Source organism: Humulus lupulus, chromosome 5 (assembly GCF_963169125.1).
Source record: "Humulus lupulus chromosome 5, drHumLupu1.1, whole genome shotgun sequence".
NCBI classification, from domain to species: domain Eukaryota; kingdom Viridiplantae; phylum Streptophyta; class Magnoliopsida; order Rosales; family Cannabaceae; genus Humulus; species Humulus lupulus.
The window spans coordinates 5,691,806-5,707,882 of record NC_084797.1 but is presented as its reverse complement, the minus strand read 5'-3'; the positions used below and the strand labels follow the sequence as shown (position 1 = coordinate 5,707,882).

General features: G+C 32.0%; 2 protein-coding genes across 2 annotated transcripts; both read left to right on the top strand.

Annotated features, from left to right (window-relative positions):
• The first annotated feature begins 834 nt into the window (after positions 1-834).
• LOC133778116 (probable calcium-binding protein CML22) lies at positions 835-1,380 on the top strand. Its single transcript, XM_062217939.1, has one exon. It carries the CDS (start codon positions 835-837, stop codon positions 1,378-1,380), a length of 546 nt encoding a protein of 181 aa, XP_062073923.1.
• Positions 1,381-12,361: 10,981 nt separating this feature from the next.
• LOC133778109 (uncharacterized) lies at positions 12,362-15,870 on the top strand. The gene is made up of 2 exons (XM_062217934.1): positions 12,362-12,506; positions 15,026-15,870. Exons 1-2 carry the CDS (start codon positions 12,362-12,364, stop codon positions 15,868-15,870), a joined length of 990 nt encoding a protein of 329 aa, XP_062073918.1.
• Positions 15,871-16,077: the final 207 nt, after the last annotated feature.

Sequence of the window (16,077 nt, the reverse complement as noted above, 5' to 3'; positions counted from 1 at the left end):
CGGTATAGTGTTCTCGGTATATGCTTTATTTTTTGTAGTGTAAATATTGCAAAAATAATTTATGTGTTATTTTACTTTAAAGTGTTTAATAACATACACATTATTTATCTAAACTCATTAAGCATAACACTGAATTTCATGTGTTTCGCTATATAAATGAACTCATCCCAAAATTGCATGTATTACTTTATGACATAAAAATAAAATCATGAAAAAATATGTTTTTTTAATGTGTTATATAGTTAAGAGAGATTTTTTTCATAAATATATTATCTTTTTTATTGTTTTTTTGTTTTTTACTGTGCTTAATTTTTTAAAAAATATTATTTTAGATTTTTAAAGTATTTTAATTGCAAAAATACGATATGCAAAACAATGATTACACAACAATTAGGCACTTCATATCAACACATTCAAAAAAACAAAAATTTTAAATATAGATTAGAATAACTCTACACCAATTAAAGATATCAATATTACAACAACAACAGAAGAACTTTATACATAAACTCAAACAAGTATATTATGTAATTCTATTTTTTAACAGAATCAAGTATATTATGTAATTCTATTGTTTTAGTCCAATATAATTTATTTATATATATATATATATATTCTCTTAAAAATATTTGAAGTTTATTCTGTTTTTTTTAATTTTAATTTATAATTTGTTTAAAATTTAATTACTTTTTCTAAAACATTTATTAAATTATATTCAGGCACGTGCCATCCACATGCTATGTACACTAGTACGTGATTATATAAGTAGACAACTTAAACTAACTAGTTACTCAATCATCTTTTCCTCGTAAAATTTAATTTATAATAATAAGCATGCTCTCCCTACTCTTCCTTGGCGTTGGGCCGTCTCAACTGGCAGGTGCCGGTGCCGGTGCCGCTACTGCAGCCCGTATCGGTGTTGGTGCCGCTACTGCAGCCCGTGTCGGTGCTGGTGTCGCTGCCGCTGTCCCCGCCGCTGCCGCTGTAGCCGCTGTATTTGCCGGTGCCGCTGCAGCTGCTGACGCTTTAAGAAATGAACGACGAATAATAATAGTGAAACCGCCACCGTCACCGCCACCGTCACCGCCACGGCCACGGAAAAAAATTCAGGTGCTAGTCATTCCACAACCATCAAAAGTTAGGAAGGATAAAATGGAGGACGTGCGTAAGGCGTTTCAGACGGTTGACACCGATAAGGATGGAAAGATCAACCGATCTGAGTTCGAGTCGGCCTTAAAAATCCTCGAGCCTAAACTCTCAGACGAAGATGTTACTGCGGCGTTTCTGCATGTGCATCGCAACGGTGATCAAAATGCCTTGGTCACCCTCGAACAGTTTCTCCATTTGTTCACCTCAGGTGCCCTCATCTATAATGATTAGCATCGTCGTCATCTTCCATATCTCTAGCTCTAGCTCTTATCATCATCATCATCATCATCATCATCATCATATGCCATATAATGATATATGGCTATATATTTATATGTATGAGTGATATATATATCTAGCTACTGTGTGTATGATATGGGCTTGCAATAAGAGATGTTACTACATCATATATGGATATGTGTATGTAGTTCATGAGAAATAGTATGTACGGACTATATGCATGTATCGTTATCTTTAAAGATAATGTTAATGTTATGCATCTTTCTCACTATATTGATCTTTATTCTTTTTACAAGCTCTTAAATCACTCTAAGGCTCTTTAAAATATATTTTAATTCTGGCATTCACTTTAAAAAAAATTACGAAGAAATATGCACACCTTCGAGAAGAGTGGGGAACTTCATGAGTCATGGCTGTATAGATTACGACTCAATTTTGCCCAAAAATTACGGCTACAGAAAAGACGAAGTGTGGAGAAAAGGCTAATTAAACTTGTAAAGTATTAGACCATGAGGTTAAAACTAAAGAGAGATTGAAGATGTAATCAGAAGATGTAAACATAAAATGATTTTCATGATGTTATAATAACATCAATACCAAAGACTAGTGAAAATTAATATCTCCCCTAAAACTCTTTGTAAAAGGAGGAACGCAACACATAATATTGTAAGCTAAATTCATGCCACAAAAGGTTCAACTTTTGCCGGTCCAAAATTACGCCGGCAAAAGTGTTTTTCCATATTCCGTAGTAAACAATTTTTTTTTGTGCCCCACCTTTGCCGGCATGTTATTACGCCGTCAAAAGTCCAATTACCGAAGAAGACCCTTTCAATTTTAACTTTAGTATTAATATTATCACTAAAATTTAAGAGAGAAAATCCTAACTTTTTCTCTCTATCTCCCTTGCACTCCAACCCAATTCAAGGGATTGTGTTTCTCTCCTCTCAGTCGGAGCTTTGGCAGCTCGCAACTGGCTCTGGTTGACTTGGCTTGTGTCTGTCCTATTTTGATGTTTATGGTTTGGGACTGAGATGTTGAGTCGCGTCGAGTTGGTCTCCTTCTTCAACAGTGGTTTAGGATCGTACGTACAGTGGTGGTTTGAGGTTAGGTGACGATGGTTTGGGTGGACGAGTCTGGGTTGCTTAGGGTGGTTGGATGGCATTGGTTTGGGTCAGTTCTATGGACTCAAGTTTTGATGTCCGTTGGCTTTGAGGGTTGATTTGCTTGGCTGTTTTTAGCTTTATTTGTTGTCTTTTTGGTTTCTTGTTAGAGTTTTAATTTGATTGGTAAAAAAAAATAGGTTTTTCTAATTGTCACACTATACCTTAATGACGGGGTTAGTGGATTTTTGTGACGGTGGGTTGGCTAAGTAGTTTTATTTTCATATTTGTTCCTTGACACTGTTCAAATGGTTATTCGGCGGATGCACTGATCTTCATGGAACGTGTAAAATGTTGTTTGATTTTCAATAATAGTGTTTTGATTAATTATAGGCCTTTAACCATTATTATGGTTGATATGTCTTTGGTAGTGAACTTGGTAATTGTCATAAAAAGTTTAAATTAGTCATTTGTACTAGTTTTGGAAGCAATTCTACTTGTTAATTATGAGACCCTTTTGATGAAATTTCCTATTATATATATTCCCAAAAACATTATCATTTGCATAAAGATGGTCTAATAATAAATTCGTATATTTGAAGTTTTATGTTTTCGTATAATATTTTGCTTTTATTTCGGATAGAGTTGTAGAAATATCTTTATTGATTTTTTTGTTTGGCCCAAGTATAGAAACTTTTTTATAAAGTGGAATTTATTCCAAAATTATTAAAGTTAATTAGTGCGTATATTAGTTTCTTTCAAATATATATTCTTCATTGAAAAAATGATGGAATTTTTAATGATATAATCTTTGTCTTTGGCATAAATCACTTAAGTCACAATATCATTAAACTTATTTATTATATAACAAGTAAATTATGGAAAAACTCTTATCTAAAATTTATATCAAATTTAAGATTAAAATATAAAACAAAATGAGTATTTAAAAATGATATACCATTTTAGCACTATGCTGTTTGTTTTGAAACCAACATAGTATCCTATTAATAAATTAATATTAGTTTAATGCATTACATGTGATAAATCAGTTTAAAACTGTATATTTCTATTAGTTATGTTAAATAATGTTTATTTTTTCATAAAATAATTTAAACATATTTACAAATTCTATCAAATTAAATAATCATTTCTTAAAATAGGTAGAAATGCATAATTTTATACTAATTTACTATATACAAAGTATTAAAATGATATATCAGTTCAACTATATACTACTACTTAAGATGGTTCCCTGGCAACCAAGAAGGAACTAAATAATGTATTCCTTTGTAAGAATCACAAATTTTTTTCTATGATGCTTTTGTTAATTATCTTGTTAATAAAAATTTGAAGATTATGTTTTCTATGTTTTTTTTTTAAATTTTGATAACTATAATTTTTTATTATTCGTTTTTGATGTAGCTTTAAAAATATTTATAAATTACAGTGTGATATGATGGTTTATAGTTTTAAAAAACTTATGTTAATTAATTATGTCATTTAACAAGAATAGACATGAGATTTTTGTTATTATACCTTTTAAAATCACTCCAAAATGAAAAAAAAAACATTAATGTTAAAATATTAATTTCATTGCAAATGAGCTATTATTTTTTAGTTAAGTCATCATTTTTTTTTCATTCATTAAAAATATTGTTAGAAAACTATATTAAGAATACTGAAATATAAAATATAAAGAAAAGAAATAGACAGAGAAATAGAGAGATGAAAAGAGAGAGCTAAACTCTTGTGTATCATTTCAATGGGGATGGACCCCTATTTATACATATAAATATGATATAAGAAAATCAAGTAAGTACCACAAATACAATCAAGAAGTAATGCTGATATTTAATTTTGGGTAACCTAGTGATTCTCCGTTATTATGATAATCATGCAGGGGGCAAAGTTTAGCCAAGAAAATACTGAGACAATGATATTTTTGGCCTACGATAAATGAAGACTCCATGGAGTATGTGCGAAAATATGACAAGTGTCAAAAATCCTCCAAAATACCTCAAGCTGCTTCAAATGAACTTAAACAAATGTAAAGTCTACATCCCTTCGCTGTGTGGGGCATTGACTTAATCACGCAACTCCCAACAAGAAAAGGAGGAGTGAAATTCGAAGTGGTCACGGTGGATTATTTTACTAAGTGGATTGAAGCAGAACCACTAGCAGCCATTACTTCGAAGAAAGTGCTCGACTTTGTGGTCAAAAACATCACGCTACCAAAGAAGATCGTCACAGATAACGGTACCAGTTTGACAGCGATATGTTCTTAGATTTTGTGTGAGGCATGGTATTACCAAAAGTTTCTCTGCATTTGCTTATCCCCAAGCAAATGGATAGATAGATGCTGTCAACAAGACTTTGAAGGACACAATGAAAAAGCATTTATGACCAAGAACAAAACCACCAATTGTTGGCTGAAACCTTGACCTGATCGAGGAACAAAGAGAAAAATCACAGTTGCGAGTGGCTGCTTACTAGCAAAAAGTAGCCAAATACTTCAACTCTTGTGTCAAAAATAGAAGGTTTGCCCCAGGAGATCTAGTATTGCGACAAGTGTTCCAAAACACTAAGGATCCTGCAGCAAGAGGTTTGAGACCCAATTGGGAAGGACCATACCAGATCGTAGAGGTATTGAACCAAGGAACGTATAAACTTGCTTGAATAAATGGTGAACTAATTGCAAGATACTAGAATGACAAGCACTTACGAAAATATTATCAATAAATGCTGGTCAAAGGCACATTTGCCAAGTTATATCGACCAGCATAACTCTAAGGTTTATTTATTTGTATAGCACGTCTTCAATTTTTTGGTTGCAAGGCAGGAAATGCGAATTTTTTGTAAAAACCAATTAATTATTTAAACAATATTTTGTTATTTGGTCACCAGACATGTTTTGGCCTTACCAACGACCAATTAATTCCATACTTTATGTTCCTTTTTTTCAAAACAAGCATTGCTCGTAGAAATTTTTTCAATAGACACGTTTTGTCCATACTATTATGAGATATAAACAAGGGAGTATGCTCGACACACTCATTATTGCCAAAATTTGTTATTATACAAGTATTACTTAACATGTGTAATTCCTAAAGAAAAATTAAAAGTATACTGCTATATGATAGTGAATTCGAGCAGCTATGTTAGCTCGAGTAAACCTGATCATTTGGCAAGTGACCAATGACTGACCTCCTCGATCACTTGGGGGGAATATAGGGTATTCATAATCACATATAAGTAAATGAGTTAAATTAGGACAACAAAGTAATACTTAGCAAAGTTTTCAAAAATTTATAAAGTATTGTGCTTCGTCCAACAAGGAAAACTTTGATTGTATAAAACGAGCAATAAAGTTTAAAAATACATATAGCAAGAAACTTGTTATATCTAGATAAAAATATACGACCAGGATATAATTTGTAAAGCAAGAAAGCAAGAAATAAACTTTGATTATCTAAGTAACGTTAAGTAATATGATAAGTTTTTTTCTAAATAATTAGAACTAAAATAGAGAATTTCGGATGGTTCCTATAGATTAGTTAGATGGAATTAGTTGAGATATTTGAGGGAGTTTAAAACATGTATGGTTATGAGTTTAAATTTGAATGAGTGTTGTGGTATTTGTAATCCACATAAAAGAAACAAGAAGTCTTAACTATATGATAGTTAATGTTAATATAGTTAAGGTGGTTAAGTTAGTTAATAGTCTCGGGTTAGTTTAGTCTTTTGCTTTCTATTTAAACAGATGGTTAGAACTCTTTGAAAAACAGAGTATTATGAGTTAGTGAGATTGATTCATACTGAATCATAGCTAAGGAGATTAAAGTCTAAACAAGAATCACTTTTCTTGTTCTCAAGTGATTTGAGAGGCAAAAGTTTTCCCGAGAGTAATTTTTGTATTTGTTCATGATCATGGTGTTTTGATCATTGAGAGATTGAGCTGCTGTAATCAAGAGTTGTATACACATTGTATCAAGATCAATAAAGGGGAGAAACTGGAAGTAGGAACTACCATTTGGCCGAACCAGTATAAAACTGTTTGTGTTTCTTGCTTTATTTTCTTTTCTGTTTTGCTGAGATAATTGCTGTAGCAATACTTTATCATTCGACTATTTGATTGGTTTTTTCTGTGTTCTTGTGCATCAGTTTTAATTATTGCTAACATTTAGCATTAGTTTGTAGTTGTGCTTGCTGTTTAGTTGTGTTAGCAGGGATTACCACAAGTGTGATAATATATATAAGTCGACATACAGAAAGAGTGAGAAAAACAAAGTGATCTAAAGAATAGACAAGTAATACTCTTGTCATCTTTGTGCTTGGAGTTTTCGACTGACAGAGTATTAAGGTAAGATTTTGTCCTTTGGTGATTTAATGATAGCGTTTTTAGAAAGTCACTGATGGTGATTAATGTCTATATTAGGTTTTAAGTGACAAATAGCTAAGGAAGGCTGGTGCTTATTTTTGGTCACACCGATAGAGGGTATATTTTATAGCTTCCTGTTGTATTATGGATGAGGTTTAGATTCTTTTGGTCATTGGATTATAATATGGATTAATGTGTGTTTAATTAGGGTCCTAGCTTTGCGATCTCTCCCACGAGTTATTCATATTCTCAGATTTTTGAGGTAAGGAAGTTAGATAGGACTAGTCTTTGAGTTATAATTCTTCTGAATCTAATCTTGCTTGTTGAGTTTTGGGCAAAGATCACAGGTGTAGGTCTACAATATTTGATCATGTAGGTCCACAGTTTTGACCAATAATGGTCTTATGGATAGTTTATTCCAAACAGAATCAAGATCTCTTGGTCTCTTAACTCATTTATATATGTGTTGACGTTGTGCTAGAAGTATGCGATATCATTGTTGATTAATTATTGCTTATAGTTCAGTATGATATAAGGTTTGTGTTTTGATCCTTATAAAAGTAACATCATTTTGTTTGTATGCTTGAAACACTTCCTTACTGGGCTTTAGTTGCTCATTCATCTCTTTATCTTTTGTGCAGATAAAAAGTGAAATTTCAAAGTAGATGTAATAAGCCGGGACTCGATCCAGAAGTGTGTGTATCTTGTGAGGACCACGTAGCCGATGGGGAGATCTTGGACACGCCTATTTTAATTAATTTATTTATTGTAGTAAAGATTGTTGCTATGATTTATTTTAAGACAATTTTGTTTTTTTTTTTAACTGGGATCCAATTTTATTGAAATTTCTGTTATATTTGATAAATATAGCGACATTTATTGTTTATGTATATATTCAATTTAAACAATTTTTTTAGAAAGCTAGGGTATTACAGTACCACTTAACGTTTCCTCTCGAGCGGGGTTTTCTTTTTGCAACGAGTCTTATGAACTCTGTAAGCTGCTCGTCTTCAATCTCTAGTTCCTCCAATGACATTTGTTGCGGTTGTTCTAGCCGCTGCCTTTGTGACTATTGTTGTTGATGTTGCTGTTGCTCGTCATTTTTCCCATTGGTTGCATGCCTTGCGACCTGTGGATCTGTTGATGATCTTTGTCTAGTTGTTTGCTTGATCCTAGCCATATCTAGTGAACAGAAAGCAACAGTTATGGCCTCTTCAACAAACATAGACCTGCTCGTTGCCATCCCTCTGGTCGGAACTCCGACTAGGAGTGGATCAACAGAGTCAGGGTGGATAATGAAAGTCCAATCATTTGGAAGGAATTTCCTTATACCTTGTTCTAATTCCTCAACCGTGCGACGATATTCCTGGTCGGGAACAAAATGAAAATCATAATGAGAGTGCTCACCAGATTCATTAGATGATTCCGGAATATCACGATTGAGGTCAATGTCTGGTCGAGTTCGTTCCACTTCATCAACCAGCATTTGTAGCAAGTTCGGGTCAACTGAATAAGTGATCGCGTGCATACATTTGATAACAAGTAAAGGGGAAGTGAGTTATTCGACCAACCTATGTGTGCCTAATAAAATGTGAGTTGCTCGAGAAACACAATTCTATGCTCGAACAGAAATCAAAATGGATCCAAAAGGCAGTTAAAAAGCTTTTCACGAAAACTTTTCACTTACCTTTTGGAGGGAAAATTCCTACTAAATTTTCGCAGAAACAATAGAACAATCTCCTCGATTTTTCAAGAATTTTCCTGGACGTATCAACATGATCAAGTATAACCTGGAGCCTAAATCATTTTCCTACTTCCTAAACAGATATTTTCCCAGAAAATCATCGGTTTGTACCAGAAAAAAGCAAGGTTTTCATGTAAAGATCAAGAACACTAAGAGCACAAAGTTACAAAATGTTCAAAAGTGCATGGAAACATAATAACGAATTGCAAGGAATTATGCAAACAAAAGAAATGAAGTCAAGAAACTTATTGTGATGAAGATTTTGAGGAAAAAACTTGGTGAAAGTGGGAGTTAGTAAGAGAGGATGAAGAACACAGTTTCGGGTTTGAGAGGATTTCAGAGAAAGATAAGGCTTGAAAATCTTGAAATCGTAAAAAATGGGAAGAGAAGGGAAGACTTATTTATAGGCAACGACTCGCATGCGAGCAGAAGACATCTTCCTAGAGTTTTCATCATGATTTTTTAGGTTGATGTTTGGAATAAACTATGCCATCATCAAACCATCTTCAACCTTATGAAATACGTTTCTCAAATGAAAATTAATGAAACAATTGACCTTTTCCTCAAAACCAAGTTCAAATGACTGCAGATCACTGATTATACTAGGCTATTCTACAAATAGTTTCAAAACAATATATGATCAACAGAAAGATTGAACTGAAGGAAGACATGAAACTCAAGCTTTTGATTTTGAGATTACCAGAAGGAGGGGCAAAAACAATTTGTTGGGCCAATTCCAAGTCAATTGCCAATCGTTTCCACTCATATATGCTCATCAAGAAAATGATTCTTGGCATGCCTGACAATGCACATAGAACCACCATTATATATATATATATATAAATATAAGTGCAATAATTTAAAAGGTTTGGATTGAAGCACATCATATGTATGTATATATATAGAGGAATGGTAACAATATGTAGTAAATACCATTGGAGTTCTGAAGATGGAACACGAAGATGGCAGAAAGAGCTTACCACGAGATCCATTGTTTCTTCTTTCATAGCTTCATCGCATTTATACAATGTCAATTCAAAATTGAATCTTGTGAATATTTTGTACTAATCTAAAATGTTACTATATATATACACTTCACTATTAGTGATATTCTCTAGTATTCTACAAAAGTAATAATATTTATCTATATCTATCCTGGAAATATGTATAAATGCCATGAAATTTCTCAGTTGATCATGAATATGCTTGTCGGATTGTTCGTGGTCTGGTGATCATGGCCTTTGGACATATAAAGCCGGATTTACCAAAAGTCTCAATCAAAACATGCAGTCTCCACCAAGAGTTTTAAATGTGGGCTGGCCAATTCATATTTTCGTGCCTCCAAAAAATGTGTCATGCCGAACCCGTATATAAATGTGAGTTGTGTCAGCACGACCCATCTGTATCTTGTCTCATACGTGCCAAGCCGAGCCCAAGATTAGGCCGACTGATTTTACTTATTCGTGTCACTTTCAATTGGGTTAACTTGAAAAATACCCAGTTTTAGGATTAGTTAACTAAAAATAGCTACTAATAACATTTAGTTGAATATTACCCACTTTTTTAAGCATATTTCCCATATTACCCTTAAAATACTACTAAAAGTCCAATGTAAAAATCTCAATCTTTGCCTCTGTCGTGTCATTTATTTCTTTCTTTAAATAATATTCCACCGTTAGTTCCACTGGACTACTGTATAATAGATAGAGTCATTAATAGTTTAGGTATTAATCTAAGAGTTTTAAAAAAATGGGTAAAAATTAAAGAGGTTAACTTAAATTGGGTACTAGGTGTAATTTTCACCTTTTTTCAATTCCATATTTGAGCCCACTTTATTATTCTTAAAATAAAATGAGGGTGGGGATTTGAACTCTGCACATTCTTTTTAAGAATAAATAAGTCAACCACTAAGCTAAATATATTTCTTAGTTTAAATTATAATTTTAGTTATTTTTACATATATATTTCAACCATACTTTACACACAATTATATTAAAAATATTTATTAATTATTAGAATTTGAATACTTACTAATAAATACTCAACTTTTTAAATTACAAATCATATAACATATAAATAATGTTCTAATTATAGAATTAAATAAAAAAATTAATTATTTAATTTACATATAATTGACAAATAAAAATTTATTAGTATTGTTAATGTTATAATATCAAGCTTCTTACCATGTCATGTCTTCGGACTAGTTTGTTCGTGCTATTATTTGATTTTGTTTCTTTTTGAAAAAGTATAGTTTCAACAAATATGGAGCAATGAATATTTATTTTGTACTAATCATTAGATAAATCGAGTTTTTGAATACTAATTAGTTTATTATTTTTTTAATTTTAGATTTATTAAAATTTGATAGTTAATTAGTTTAAATATAATATATATAATTTACTAAATAATAATAATAAAAGTAACTAAAAATTTGTTGCTTGTATTAGGCCGATAAATTTGAATTTTCATGAATGACTCTCATCAACTCAATAGATATATTTATATATATATATATATGGAAGACTTCTCAATGGTTACTACCCATAAATGGGTACTAATAATTATGATGATGTGGCAACATATAGCAAGTTACCAACAGGTAAATATTTTTTTCTACATTAACTTCAAATTTAGGTAAATATTTTTTTGTACATTAACTTCAAATTTAAATATATTTTTTTGCCGTAATTAATGTTGTTTCCAACCAATGAGAGACACTAACTATATTTATAAATTGATATGCATTTAAAAAATAAAAAATTTACAATATTATATTTTCATAATCAATACATGTTTTTCATCATGTAACCCTTCCAAAAATTTGAAAAAATCAAAATTTATTTTTAGAAATATTAATTAACAACTATAAATATGGACCATTGATCTTAATCTAATGGTTAATATTAAAGTAATCATTTATGTGTAGTAACCAGAGTGCACCCATATATATATATATATATATATACTAGATACAAACAACGTGTAATGCACGTTTACTTAGTTTTATTTATAGAGTTCATTAATTATTTTTATTAAATTTATGTTAATGTTATATAAATTTTGAAATAAATATCCTATTTTAATTAAATAATTTATTTATTTTGTTTAAGTTTATGTTTGTTCTAGTTTATGAATTTGTGAGTGACAACAAGAGATTATATATTATATATTTAATGTAATATTAAATATTATACGTGGATTTTAAATTTAAGTTTTTTTCTAATTAAAAAAAAAACAATTTGTTGCTAATTTACAGTAGATTATATTATATATTTAATATGATATTATTCTAATAAGTGAGTTAAGTTTAATTAAATGTTTATTTAAGTTATAAAACATATTATTTTATTATTTTTAAATAATTATCATTGTAAAACTTCTCAAAAATATCATATTTTAATTTGTTTAATTATTTATTATTTAAAAATAATTATTATTGTAAAATATCTGAAAAATATCTTATTTTTAATTTGTTTAATTATTAATTATTTTTAAATAATTATCAATCATTGCAAAATATCTTAAAAATATCCTATTTTAATTTTTTTAATTATTTATTTTATTTTATTTAAGGGTTTAGAAACTACTGTTAAATATAAGAATATTTCATTAAAGTTAAGTTTAAAAAAAAATAAAAAAAAACCGTTAAAACTAATAATTTCTATCATTTACACACTTATTATATAGAAGAGATGTATACTTGATTATAATCCTTATAGTTTCCTCTACATTTTTTCTTTTACCAAAATGAATATGAAATATGATGACTACTATCTCCCTTGTTCTAGTGCCGATCGAGATGATGACATTGAGAAACAAAAAGAAGAGCAAAATATCTCTTCTTCCACCATAGATTCGAAAGAGAAAGACAAGGAGTGCAATGATGATGTCAGTAATATTGACCATAACTATTTTAGTCCAGTTGCTGCGAATATGCTATATTTACCAGCAATCTCAATCAACACATTAGTCACCAAATTTAATGACAACAATTTTCTAATAGCAAACCTCTCGAAGTTGGCTTTCAAGTCTCGAACATAGGAATAAAGAACATAGTCATCGACCAACTCATCGCCTCAGCTAATACTACTGCGATCAAAGCTAAAAACACAACTTTTGAAACTCTTGAGCTCGACGGGATAAGCAATCAGTCTGAAAATACAACTAGAACAGTGTGGCCCGGCTTTAAAAACATGACCATGGTGGCTCATCATGCAAAGAATATTGCCTCGAGATAGGTAGGGTTTTCGAGCGTTGACTTTGCGTTGACTTTTGATATTAGGTTGAAAGATGAAGATACGATCAATGTGTCATGTCGAGTAGCTCGGTTAGTGGTCTGAGTTTTAGGCGTCATACTTTGCCTATAACGTTCGATTCTAATCCAATCAAACAAAGAAGGATTGTGATAAATGGCCCTTGGTCTTGCAAAAGTAATGTTCATCACATAGCAGGAGATATGAATTAGAACAAGATGGAAGTAATTTACTCAATTTCATCATTCTTCTATCATCGCTATATTATATGGTTGTTCTCGTCTTACCTTTATTTCTACTAATTATTTTTGGGAAAGAATAAGTGGTTTTGATCATGATTCAGGATGAATTGGCTGACAATTTACAATTTAAATATAAAAATTTATTTCCATTAACTAAACTTTTGAAAGATCATTCAAATTAACCTTAATCAAATAATTAATAACTTTTTCTTTAAGAGATTTTTTCAGGACTGCTGTTCTCTGTAATCATATAGCAAAGAATGAAAACAATGTTATATATGTTACACTGAAGCAGTTTCCAGAGAGGTAAGAGTAATAATACAAAGCTCGTGAAATTAGTTCAAAATAATATCTTGTTGGGTTTTATACCCTTGTAAAACCATGTCGGACATGTAGCACTATTTCATATTATCAATAAAAGTAGTAGAAATCATTTAGTTTGACAACTGTGTTGCTTGCTTGTTTTATTACATGATTATTGAAATAATACAAAATTTTATAAAATCCTGAACATATGGATAGTTACAATTATAGTGACTAGGTCATAATGGATTATAGTTGTAATTATATGTTCAAAAGAACGAGTCCTAAGATTAGATCAGTGCATTGGATTTTCACTGATTAGGCAATCTACGATATGATCTACTTACACATTTAGGGTGTGATGTCTTGTCCAAGGCATCGACCAAGTAGATAAGATCGGATGTATTTAGTTACATCGGACTAGGACCGATATTGATTATTGATTGATAAATAAGTATCGTTGTTATCAAATCTAATCAATGTCACAACGTTGACCATATATTAAGTCGATCTTAATTCTGAGTGATAATATTCTGCTAATTATATTATTTAAATCTTTTGACTTGTTCGTTACCAGCTTACCCTACGGTCTAGCCCATACTTACATCTTGGAGATTTATTAGTGTAATTGAGTGGGAGTATTATTCATAGATACGAAATCTATAACTTCTGTATGAGAAGTGAAAAGATGATTTCCTTAATTGCTTTGTTCAAAAGGTTAAATGATTGAGATCTCATTTCTGTGATTAAGTTCACAGAAATATCATTTATAAGGAACTTAGTGGGAGTTAAGGATAAAATACTGATGAGGGGTAAAACGGTAATTTTCACCCAGCTCGTTAGTAAGTCATCGATAGAGGGTTGACTGATTGTAATGGTTATAACAATGGATAACGTATTTATGGTTTTGAAAATACGTTCTATGAATTCAAGAGTTCAATTCCGAGTCTATAGTGGAGTCACGAGGAATTAATAAGGTAGTGAAATTATTCGTAAATAAATTCACGGTAACTTGTTCGAGCTTGATTTCATGGATCCATGGTCCCCGCATCACCTTTGAGTAAATCATCTAGAATGTCTCAATTAATTGATTTAATTATCAATTAGGATTTTTAAAGTTGACTAGGTCAATTTTGGAAAATTTACAGAGATATGAGATTTAGAGAATAAAAGAGAATCTTTGGGTAAATTTATTAATATTGATAAATTGGTATCAATATAAATAAATAATATTAAATCAGGTTTCAAATTATAATTAGTTAATTTGAATAAGGATTTAATTAATTAATTAAAAATAATAATAATAAAATAAAAGGTTTTGAATTTAGGCCCAATTGTGATTTAAATTCAAAACAAAGAGATTGGGCCCAAGTCCATTTATGGCAGCCCAAGCCTTTTATTCTTTTTTTCTTATTTTTAATTAATCCCATTAAGTTGCCTATATAAGGAATATGATATCTAGGGTTTTGATAGGGAAGCAAGTCAGTCTCAGTTGATTTGGATAAGTGAAAACCTAGACACTCTAATCCTTTCTTAGCCACTCTCTCTTCTTCTTCTCTGCAAGATCTCTATCCCTATCTGGCATGAGCTGTATAAGATTACCACTCCTCCAGACAAAAGGGATAAAAACAAATACTGCCTCTTCCATAAAGATTATGGTCATACGATTGCTGAATGCCATAACCTGAACAATCAGATCCAAGCCCTCATGAGAAGTGGGAGGCTTACCCAATACATTGAGGAGGCAGGCAGACCCGGCACCTCGCGGCATAATCCTGCTTCTGCCCCAGCACCACAAGCGGCAGACCCGGTACGCACAGCCTATGCAAGCCCACAAGAGCCTCTTAAGCAAGTCCCCATGATACATGGGATCGTGGAGCTCACTGAATACCAAGAGCGTGCCACCAAAATCCATAAGAGGATGGAGGAGCGGGTGAAGCGATACAGATCATTAGGCCACGCGGTCAATCTTGTCACTTCAGAAGGCAGAAGTTATCCAGCCTCTGCAATCGCCTTTACAGACGATGACTTGCAAGGAGTGCACCTACCCCATGACGATCCTCTCGTCATTTCGCTACAGGTCGACCATTGCCAGTTGGGTAGAGTTATAGTCGACAGGGGCAGTGGGGTTGACATCCTCTTCTGGGAAGCCTTCCAGATGATGGGGCTAGAGGAAAATCAGATCCGGCCCTCTACTACCCCCATTTTGGGATTTAACAGCCAGAGAGTATACCCGAAAGGCGTCGTGCGATTAACCGTGGTGGCCACGGAGCGTACCCTGCCAGTAGATTTCCTCATTATAGATTCCATCACAAGCTACAACGCCATCATGGGGAGAAATTGGATCCACAGGATGCAAGGGGTAGTCTCGACTTTGCATCAGGTGATGCGATGCCTCTCGTCCAACGGGCGCTACACCATCGACATCAAGGGATGTCAGAAGCAGGCCAAAAAGTGATTCCTTACCTTGAAAGAAATAAATAGTTCTGGCACTTCCTCCCATAACGACAATCCTGACAAATAGCAATTACAGCACGACCTACCAGCATGCCTCAAAGGAATCGATCTAGAAGAAGACCAAGAAAAACCCCAAGTCACACTCGATGACCTAAAGAAAATATGTCTAGACGACGCTGGCCCATCTAAAATAGTGCTGGTAAGTACC

Bases quoted from the DNA above. Each gene is read 5' to 3' on its own strand.
- LOC133778116 (XM_062217939.1), top strand. From the start codon at position 835: ATGCTCTCCCTACTCTTCCTTGGCGTTGGGCCGTCTCAACTGGCAGGT.
- LOC133778109 (XM_062217934.1), top strand. From the start codon at position 12,362: ATGAATATGAAATATGATGACTACTATCTCCCTTGTTCTAGTGCCGAT. The intron at 12,507-15,025 runs GTAATATTGACC...CCACTCCTCCAG, and splicing joins GGAGTGCAATGATGATGTCA to ACAAAAGGGATAAAAACAAA.